Raw genomic sequence first — 11,000 nt, 5'->3', positions numbered from 1 at the left:
CTCAGAATATTGTTGGAACTCATCCCTGGGTAAGCCTGGAAGAGCCCACACTCCACACAGCAAGACCAGCTCCTCCCAGGGGGACACCATCTCCCCAGGGCTCTGGAATGGTTCCCAAGCCTCCCACAAATGGGCTGGAAGCCAAGCTGACCTTTGGAAAGGCTCAAGTCTTGGATGACTGACAGCCCCAGATCCTGCTCCAGGTTCCTTCCTCAGGAAAAGCCGAGGTCCAGCATGACCTTGCCAAGTCCCTGCCCCTCCTTCAGGCAGCAAACACCACCCCAAACTCATCATGAGGGGAGGGAGGAGGTCTGGTAGGAGCTCTTATTGCAACAGAGCCCCGGCGCTATAAAAACCCTGGTAAGCATAGACCTTTACACAAGCCTGTCTCTGTGTGTGGAGGCCTGGCGGGAGTCTCTCCTGCCAGACAACACCCCTCCCTCCTCACCCTGTCTCCTATGGTCTCCTAAGATCTCCACCTCCATCTTGGCCAGCCCGGACAATGCCTCCCAACCTCACCGGCTACTACTGCTTTGTCTCACAGAAGAACATGGAGGACTACCTGCAAGCCCTAAGTAATGGCCTCACCCCTCCCAGACCCCTCTCACTCCCCCTTTTCCCTCTACCTTCCTGCCTCTCCATCCCATTGAGAAGGGGGAATGCTGGGGTGGGACCCTGTGGAAAGGCTCAGGAGCTGGCACCTCTCTTGGGATCCATCTCTAGGAGTGTTTCTAGGAGGGAGTAAATCAATATAGTCCAGACCCAGCTGAGAGAAAGCTCACAGCCCCCAAGGGGCTGCTGCAGGTGGGGGAACCCTGGCTGGCTGGCTAAGAGGACACCGGCTAAGAGATAATCCCCACAGACATCAACATGGCTCTGCGGAAGATAGCGCTGCTGCTCAAGCCAGACAAGGAGATTGACCATCAGGGCAACCACATGACAGTGAAGACCCTCAGCACCTTTCGCAACTACGTTCTAGAATTCGAGGTGGGAGTTGAGTTTGAGGAGGACCTAAGGATGGTGGATGGACGAAAATGCCAGGTACCTTTCCTCAGGTTTGGGGTGGGGGAGGGGATGTGGATGAGCAAGTAGGTGCTTCTTAATAATTCGGGGCAAAGCAAAATGACCTCACCCAGCCAGAGCCAGGGGAAATGCCCACCGCAGCATGCTGTGGAGCCCCCAGGATAACAGGGTCCTGGTGCTCCCCACTCCCACTCTCTCCCTGTGGGACCTTATCACCAGTCAACAGGACCAAAAGAGCAGGTCACCCTCAGGCCAAAGAGCAAATATTTGCTTACCCTCTAGCCTTTGACCCTATTCATCTCCACAGTCTTTTTCCCTTAGCCTCTATAACTTCACTCTCCTGCATTTCTTTCTGCTTCTTACATATTCCTTTTGGTCTCCTTTGCAGATCCTAGTTCCCTGTTGCTTTTTACTTTTCTAATGTAGCTACTAGAACTCTTTCAATTATATATGTGGCTTACATTCCCATTATATTTGTACTGAACATTGCTGTTCCACATGGCTCTCATCTGTTCCTCCCTAGCCTTTCTCACTATCCCCAGCCTAACTCAGGCCCTCATTTCTCACCTGGTACCTGAAATTAGCCCTCAATCTTAACCCTTCTTTAAACCACTCTGTGTACTGTAGCCATAAGGATCTAACATGTAAAAGTGACCATGTCACTCCCTTAATCAAACCCTTTCCATGACAATCTACTACTCTCCAGGTAAGGCCATATGCTTCACACAGCACACTAGTGTCCTTCCCACATACACACTAGGTTACAGCCCCTCAGAACTGTTTTCCCTCTTTCTTACTTCTGTGCTGTTACTTTCCTTGCTAGAAATTTCCCATTAGCTCCTATCTAATTAACTCCTCACTTCCTTGAAGATTTAGCTCCTCACTCCCATCCTCAACAGTCTTGCCTGGTATCATAAATATCTATTTACTGATCAAGATTCTGAGCTCCCTGTTTGGCAGGATCTATCTTATAAGTTTTGATTGGAATGCCCAGGCCCACCCAGCTCTGACTCTGGGAGCTTAATCCTTCATTCTCAGGAAAGCTTCAGCTGTCCTTGAAACTGAGAAAGAGGTTCCCTGATGGAACTCCCAACCTATCTCTTCTTTCCCAAAGGCCCCTCCAGGTTGACCAGAAGTATCCAGAGGACAAAGTCTCCGTTCTTCATCACCCACTCCCCAATTTCACCCTGGTTATCCTGCTCCCTCCCTACTCTGCCCTACAGTAGACAAACTGTGGGCCCCCCTCAGTGGCCTTTAAGAGTGGGAGGCAGGGGTCCTAAATCAGAGCAGCCTTCTCACTCAGAGTGAAGGGGCTGGAGCAAGACAGTGTCTGCTGTGGTGTAAAAGGGGACAGCCCAGCCAGAGTGGAACTGCTCCTCAGTCTTCCTTTACTCCTGCCTTGCCTGTAGACCATAGTAACCTGGGAGGAGGAGCAGCTGGTCTGTGTGCAGAAAGGGGAGGTGCCTAACCGAGGCTGGAGGCACTGGCTGGAAGGAGAGATGCTGCACCTGGTAAGCTGGGTGAGGTCTGGGAAAAGGAACCCAAATGGGCATGTCTGGAGAGGGGCCTCCAGCTAGGATTCATGTCTTTGCCCAAATCAGATAACTCTACTACTCTATCTCCTGCCCCCTCTCCAAAGAAAACAACCAAGACAGGGGGACGAAAGCACTGGGGAACAAAAGCATATAAAAAATTTTTTCAAAAAAGCTCTGGGGAGAGTCGAGAGAGGAAAAAGTAGAGTGGTTGAGGTGGGGCCCTGGCTACAAGTCAAGTGAATGTCCATAAATCAAAACTGGAGAGATGGAGACTTCACCATTTCACATTCCCTGACCCAGCTACCTTCCTTCCTCTGGGGTGAAAAGTTGAAGGTCTGGACAATGATACAATTCCTCATGCATCAAATGCTCTAGTTGATGTATCCTGAGATTAAATGGAGGTCAAGGACCTTGAGAAAGGAGCTCCAGCTGGCAAGAACATTCGCTTTCCTCAACTTTCCTTCTTTATCCCCAGGAACTGACCGCAAGGGATGCAGTATGCAAGCAGGTCTTCAGGAAGGTCAAGTAGCCAGAGAGGAGCTGAAGGCCACTCCAGACAGCACCAGTCCCCAGACTCCTCTTGTTTGTGCACCTTCAAGCCCAGATTGTCCCAGGTCATCAGTCCCTTTCTCAGGCCCTTACCCTCCCGCTGAGTCCCTCCTCAGCCCTCCCCACGTTAATCTATAACTTGCAGCCCCTAAGGCCAAAGTCCTTTCTTTCTCACACTCCACTGCCCAGTAGTGACCTTATATCCAGTTCACGGTCTGGCCTCCTGGATGAAAGAAACGGGCAAAGAGGAAATGATGCTAGAGAATAACCAATCTCAACTCTCTTTATCTTCCATCTAAGAAAGAACTAAGTGTTGAGCATTTGAGGGCTAGTGAAAAGTCTATCCTGGAGGACCTTTTGGAAAACTGTGACTGGGGTTCAAGAATTTAAGAGTCTTTTTGTCTATGTCCTTGTCCTTATTTTGGAAAAAGCCTCTTATGTTCAACAGTACCAGGCCCAAGGCACTGAACAGAGTTCAGTTCACCAACATCTGAATGCATCCAGGCTATGGTACACTTCCATCCTACATGTTGGGGAAGAAGGAGGTGACTGGGTAAGACCCTTTGTGCAGTACTGGGAGGAAGTTGAGAAGCTTCTAAATAGTGGCCTGGCCTCCATGTCTACTTTGAGAAGGATAGGCAGCAAGAAGGCCTGAGAAGGGAAACAGATGGAAGATATAAGGCCAAGGGCTACAAAGATGAGGATCATGGAGGTGTGAAGGCAACAGTAAGAGAAAGACCAATAGGCCTGGCTATAGAGACCCTCTGCTTAAAGGCCAACAAAAATGGGGACAGAGGATAAGAGGGAGAACTGAGAACACCAAGGCCCCTCTCTTAGGGTTCTGGAATCACTGCCCTGGAAAACAACCCCGAGGATAGGCCCTATTCATGGTCATGGCCAGCTCTAACCTCTAGCACCTCCCTACCGCCAGTGGCCTTGGTTCTTTCAGAATAAAAGTACTGTAGGACAAGAGTCAGAAAGAAGAGGACTCGGTGTGGGGTGGGGACAGAGTCTGGCTGGGGTGGGGAGGGAAATTGTTGGAAAGTCCCTGGCTTGTGCTCATTAGATGAACACTTCTGCCCCCTGTAATGGCTCTGCCCCACACACATTCAGGACAGTCACTGGGGCTCTAGCCAGAAGAACTAGGCTTGCAACACTGACCCTACCACACACTCTGGAATGCATTTGGAAAAGAGCAAGAAAAGAACTCAGAGGAGAACTGGAAAGCTTATTCCTTGCCCAGACTCTCTGCAGAGTCCCCCGGCCAAGTGGGGAGGAGAGAGAGCCTCCTCTCAGACAAGCTGCCCAGCAGAAGCTCCAAGGACTACTGGGCCTTACCTTGATCCCTTTCCAAAGTAGAGAGAAGCTGAAGGATGATGCTCCATGTGTATTCACCCATTACCTAAGTCACCAGGCCAACGCAGTGTCCCAGCCACTCTGCGTTCACGGTGCATATCCAAGCCTCTCCCCAAAAGACTGTTCTCTGTGCTCTTTATGTTAGTTCAGTGCCCCTCACTGGAGTGTTGACAGAGGGCCTGACCCAGAAGCTTGGAGGCCTCCATGGTGACTAGCAGGCCCAAATAAAAGCAGCCTCAATCCCCCAAAACTCCTGTGACATGAGTATCCTCATCCTCCACTCGATCCCACCCCTCCAGGAGCCAGAGGCCTGAAGACCCGCAAAGGAACACAAGCAACCAGAGGAGGACTGAGCAGCTTCAGAGTCATTTACAAGCGGGTGGGAGCCGGGACCTACTAAGAGCTCTGCTGCTGTTTCCCCCTATGGGCAGCAGGGGGCGCTTCGCATCACAGTGGGAGCCAAAGACCCACCAAGTTGTCCTCCCTTCTCTGCCACCTTCCTGGATATTCCATTCCCCACTGGACACACACAAACACACACAGCAGACTTTCCAATCTGCATACTCACTCTGACAATACCCCTACCCTCCTTCAAATCAGGCTGCTCCATTCATTCTGATAGAAAAGATCGTCACCAGGAGCACCAACGTGAGTAAGGAAAGGACAGGGGAGGAGGTAACAGCCATAGATGGATGGGTGGGTACCAAGGTGGGTCTCACCCCAGCCCTTCCAGGGGAACACAGGGTGGGTCCTGAGACAGACTTTGATTTTTTTTTTTTTTTTACCAGAGTCTTTGGTCCCAGGGAAATGATCAGGAATCCAAGATGTTTATTTCCATCTGAGATAAGGGCTGGCACCCATCTAAACCAGCCCTATGCCAGGCCCCTATCCCATTTCCACTCCACACAGCTGAGATAGTATCATATAGTTACCAACAACTTTCTTGCCTGAATGCCAAATGATCCTTTAGGTCAGTGGTTCTCAACCTTCTGGCCCTTTAAATACAGTTCCTCATGTTGTGACCCAACCATAAAATTATTTTCGTTGCTACTTCATAGCTGTAATGTTGCTACTGTTATGAATCATAATGTAAATACCTGATATGCAAGATGGTCTTAGGCGACTGCTGTGAAAGGGTCGTTCGACCGCCAAAGGGGTCGTGACCCACAGGTTGAGAACCACTGCTTTAGGTCAATCCAGACACTTCTGCTCAGAAGGAACTGGCCAACATGGGCAGGAGGACAGGAGCAGGTGTGTGTCCTCTGAAGCAGAGGACCACATGCTGCCCAAGGACTCAGGCTCCATGTTCTGGGAGGAGGCCCAAGAGGAGGCAGGAGCAGCAAAGTCTAGCCGTGTACCCCTCCCTAGCTGACCCCCTCTCCCCTCAGCCCACATGCCCAGGGAGCTCAGGCAGAAGCAGGAAATCCCTCAACCCTAAATCACAAAGGCCATCCCAGCCAGGAGCCTGACCCTGGAAACCCTTTGAGGCCACTGCAAATCCTAGGATCCCAACAAAGAGCACAGGCCTGTCCACATTGACCCCGTTTCCCAACCCAAATGCTATCCCCTAAGAGGCAAGAACCCTACCTGGTTTAGGCTTAAATAACCAAAGGTCAGTAAGAGGCCAGCAGTCCCTGATGTGGCTGAGGATAAAGATGAGGGTGGAGGCTGCCCCTGGCTATGGCCTGGTCCTCCCCTCCCCTCCTTCCTGCCCTTCCACAGGCTGCTCTTCCCTCTGGAGTTCACTGCTCCTGCCCAGCCTCGGGACGACCTCCAGTAGCCACACCCAGCTCTCTGGGACATCTCTCCCAACTTTCCGCTCTCAATCAAGATAACACCCATGCCGTCAGGGTCCCTGAGCACTGACCTGGAGCCACCCCAAGGCTGTGTCATGTATGGACAGTTGAGGATGGGGGAGACCTTGCAGGTACAACAGGAGGGGAAAGGATGAGGAGGCCAAATGGGCAAATTAATGGGCTCTGTGCAGGAGCCCATTAATTGGGAGGGAGTTTTACACAGTGATCAGGTGACCAGGCTCTAGTGTCAAACTACCACCTCTTACTAGTGGTGTGAGAATATACAAGCCACTAACCTATGGTAAAACCACATTTGCTGGTCATGCAAGGCAATTCCAAGGGTTCCTCCTTCCTCCCAGGAATATTCCATGTAAAATTGCTCAGCATGCGACCTGGAATCGAGTAAGCATTGATGAAGTTGGCTGTTATTACTTTTACTATCTCCTTCCTCTTAACTCGATGATTGAAATCCCCTTAACTGGAAGCAAAGCCTTGTATTCTACAGTTAATGTTAAAGAGGCTCATGCCTCTGAGGTCACACAGTGGGTTATATTCATACCCAAGTGTAACTGACTGATACCAAGGATTGAGAGATAGTACAGCACCCACCATAACTGGAGGTGATAGGGATGGAAGGGAGTCGTTGCCTCCCTCTAAAGCTTCAGAACCAGAATCTCTCACTGTATCCATAGTCCCCTCACCCCCAGGAGGACAAGTGTGCTGTCCCAGACTGCACCGCCCTACAGAGCCCCTGTGGAGTCAGCTGTGCAGAGCCATTAGGCTCCACCCCCACCTGAGTTCCTCTTGGACTCCTCCCCCACAGTACACACTGAAGCTACACCATTCAAGGGGCTGGACCCCGCCATGGCAGGGGCTGTGTCCAGGCCCCAGACTTCTCTCGTTACCAGCTGCAGGTGCAGCCACTTTCCCTCGACCTGTTCTGGCTCCTCACCCTTCTTCCCCACGGATGCCAGCACCCTCGGGCCTGCCCTGGTGGGTGTTTTCCTCATGCTTTCCTCTTGCCTGAGAGTCCTTCAGCCTCCTACCCCTGATCCCCTGCAGCATATTTCCTGTCATCTTTCTACCCTAATGAAGCCCCAGCAATCCTTCCAATCGTACCTCCGTTTGGACCTGACCAGCCCTCGCTCCCTACCCTGGGCATGACCCAGTATGCAGAGGATTGACTTGAGTATCAACTGCACAGTTTTCCTTTTATACCAGTGTGTGTGACCATCATGCATCTGTCTTGCACACGTCTCTTCTACGTAAGGTGTGTGGGGACAGGTGTGTGTATTGTCAGCGTGGCTTTCCATCCACTGTTCTAGAAGACTGCTGAGAACCAGCACCTTCTTTTCTCTTTGCTTCATGCATGTGACAACAGCTGAGGGTATTCATTGACTCAGGCAGAGGGGCTGGGCAGAGCTAAAAGCACTGCTTGAGGAGTCACCGTGATCTTGGGCAAAATCTTTCACTCTGTGTGACTTTGGTTCCTCACAGGACTGGTCTGCTCTGCTTTGATGTCTGTGAATGATCTACTCTCTCGTCTTTCACTCCCATCTCCTCTCCTTCCCGGCTATTTTCAGAAAACCCTGGCTGCCTGTCCTTGACCCAGCTGTAAGGAAACTATTGTCTTGCTTAATAAAGCTTATCCTTCCAGCTCCCTGATGGAGATACAGTCTCAACACAGAAAAGGGCAGCTGGATTGCAAAGCACTCCTCCTCCGCCAGGTGGCTCCCTTCACCAACGCTGCTGCTCACCTCTCCCTTCCCTTTCCCACTTTTTTTCTGAATAGCACAGATGGGATAAGGGTGCACCCCTCGTTCCTACTACTTTCTTTCTGAGTAGCATAGATGGAACAAGGGGGCACCATTTGAATAAGGATTTATTAAAGTCTTGGCAGAAACAAAGGAAACTAAAGCAGAGAATAATATACCAAGTTGATTATCTGAAAATAGAGGCCCAGTGCACAAATGCGTGCACCAGTGGAGTCCCTCATCCCCCGAGGGGGCCTCGATTATGAGAGGGCACAGACCAGGCTGAGGAACCCCAAGGGTACACAATCGGGGCGGGGGAGGGACATGGAGGCTGGCCAGCTGAGGAGGGACAGCAGGAGGGCTCCAGGGCATATCCGGCCTGTCTCGCTCAGTTCCGATTGGCCAGACCCCAGCAGCAAGTTAACCTATTGGTCGGAGCATCTGCCACCTGGTGGTCAGTGCACATCATAGCAACTAGTCAACAGGTCAACTGTCTGTCCCCTGGTGGTCAGGGCACGTCATAGCGAGCGGTTGAGCAGCCTCTTTGATTGGTTGAACGAAGATGACCAGACACTTAGCATTTTAGGCTTTTATTATACAGGGTACAAATGCAGCTTCACCTATAAACCCATGTGAAAGGGAGGGACGGTGCAGGATACAGCAGAACAGCCTTGCTAGTAGCAAGCAAGGCACATATGCAGTATGGTTAAGGAATCCTTTACTGATGGACTTGACTTCAGGTTTCAAAGTCCACCCAAAGCCCCAGGGATGGGAGATTTGGAAGTGGAACCTCCAGCCTCTGAACCTGCCCTTTGGACAATCTGCTGGTGTGAGACCACGGTCCTAGATTCTCTGGACTCACTAAGGTTACCCTCCCCTAGGCTGGGAGGGCTTCTCCTTCCTGCCCATCTCCTTCGTGGTAGTTTGTAACCTTTGCTATCCCCCCCCACACACACACACACACCCCCGCAAAGCCCCACCTCCTCTTGTGTTTTGTCTGCTGTAAGTCATTGTTTTATCCGTGCAGTCCTATTCCTTGATGGTGATGGGTGAAGAAGAGGCCCTTCAGATCTTAGGGTGGAAGAGGAGAGAGAGGGCCAGTGTCCCCAAGGGCACTGTGGCTTCAGGTTAATCCATCTGAACTACAATCCTACCTGGCAAAAATAACATCCTGCCCACTGACCTTCTGCATGTATTGTACTAAAATGACATATCTACTTCAGTGATAGCCAGCCTCTGAGATGGCCCCAGGGATCCCTGCTCCATGACATTTTCATCTGTGTGTCGTCCCCTCCCATACTGTATCAGGGTTGGTATGTGTGACCAACTGAATATGATATGATACTATGAAGTGATACTATGTCACGTCCAAGGCTAGGTTATAAAAGACATTTCAGATTTTCTGTTCAATGTTGTGTCTATAGCTTAAAATTTGTTAAGAAGATAGATCTCGCCCTATCCAGTTTGGCTCAATGGATAGAGGGTCGGCCTGCAGACTGAAGGGTCCCGGGTTCGATTCCGGTCAAGGGCACATGCCAGGATTGCAGGCTTGATCCCCAGTAGAGGGCGTGCAGGAGGCAGCCAATCAATGATTATCTCTCATCATTGATGTTTCAATCTCTCTCTCCCTCTCCCTTCTCTCTGAAATCAATAAAAATATATTTTTTAAAAAAGATATATCTCATGTTAAGCATTCTTCCCAGAATTAAATAAAAATATTTTAAAAAAGAATTTTGGCCTCAGTCTTGTTCTATCTTAGATTACTCTGGGGAAAGTCAGCTGTCGTGTCATCAGGACACGCAAGTGTCCAATGAAGAGGGCTGTGTGTCCAGGAACTGAGGCCCCTGCCCACAGCCCTGTGAGCCAGCCATCTTGGAAGCAGCCCCTCCAGCCCCAATCAAACTGAAACCGGACAACCAATGGGTTGGAATTGCCTGTCACTATTTGAGCCAATTAAGCAGAGACGGGGTTGAATCATGTATGAGTATTTATTCCAATAATGCTGGCGGTATGGAAGAGCAGTAGGTCATCCACAAAAATCTGTTTTCCCCTTCCCCATAAGCCAGCTGCTTATTTTGGGTAGAAGGACAAAGATTACATGGGAAAGTAAGAATTACAGGCATGGGAAAGTAGGCAAGGTATAATGGTTACAGGTTGCAGACAATGCGGGCTGGGGGTGGGGAGGGGTGGTGGAGGAGGTCATGGAGAGCAGGTGCCTCCAGGTGCCTCTGGGACCAGGTTACAAGCAATAGGGGCTGGGGGTCGAAAAGGGCGGGCAAAGAGCTGGCGCCTCCGGGACTAGATTGTTTCAGCAACAAGGTTGTTAATCTTTTCATAATGATAGGCAGTTCTCAGGAAAGGAGGTTGGACTGCATTCCGATGTTGGCTCCCATGTCCTGGGGCGTACAACTCTCAACTAGGTTTTCTCTAATCACACTAGAACAATCACATGAGCATGATTAATATTTCTTATAATTATAGCATCCCCACTATTCCATTTCTGCCCCTAACATTCCTCACTGCTATTTCTCTCATCTCATATCTATGAGATTAGTTTTAAGTGAAAAGTCTCATCCTGATGGACTGCATTGGCTTCTGCCTTGAAAGCAGTTGGCAGGGATGGAATATAGGGAATGCAGGATCTAAAATGAGGAAGACATTGAATACAGCAGCAAGCAATCAGGCTACAAAAATAAACAGGAGAAAAATGAAGCCTGAGTCTCTAGAATTGCCTCCCTGACCTGGCTCAGCTCTTGATTTATCCCAGGTATTGTAGTTATTAGAAGTGGCATTCGGGGCTTTTACTTTGCTACCAGTCAGCTGGGCCACTTCTACCTTAAGGGAGCCTACCATTACCAGCATAACAAAAATGTTAAAGCAATATATTCCGCAGGACTCCCAGGTGGAGATCGCCGTTGCAGTCCAGTGCCACGGCTGTGAGAAGATCCCTTTTGGTTCGAACCCTGTAATGTTTCTGGGGCATAAAG

At 50.2% G+C, this 11,000-nt stretch overlaps 1 protein-coding gene across 1 annotated transcript; it reads left to right on the top strand.

The window, feature by feature from the left end:
• Positions 1-353: 353 nt before the first annotated feature.
• RBP5 (retinol binding protein 5) lies at positions 354-3,512 on the top strand. Its single transcript, XM_059682108.1, has 4 exons — positions 354-575; positions 863-1,041; positions 2,433-2,534; positions 3,034-3,512. The coding sequence occupies exons 1-4, from the start codon at positions 503-505 to the stop codon at positions 3,085-3,087; spliced, it is 408 nt and encodes a 135-aa protein (XP_059538091.1). The 5' UTR covers positions 354-502; the 3' UTR covers positions 3,088-3,512.
• Positions 3,513-11,000: the final 7,488 nt, after the last annotated feature.

Source organism: Myotis daubentonii, chromosome 2 (genome assembly GCF_963259705.1).
Source record: "Myotis daubentonii chromosome 2, mMyoDau2.1, whole genome shotgun sequence".
Taxonomy (NCBI): Eukaryota; Metazoa; Chordata; class Mammalia; order Chiroptera; family Vespertilionidae; genus Myotis; species Myotis daubentonii.
Note: the sequence above shows the minus strand (reverse complement) of the source record. Positions and strands in the feature narration are given on the sequence as shown.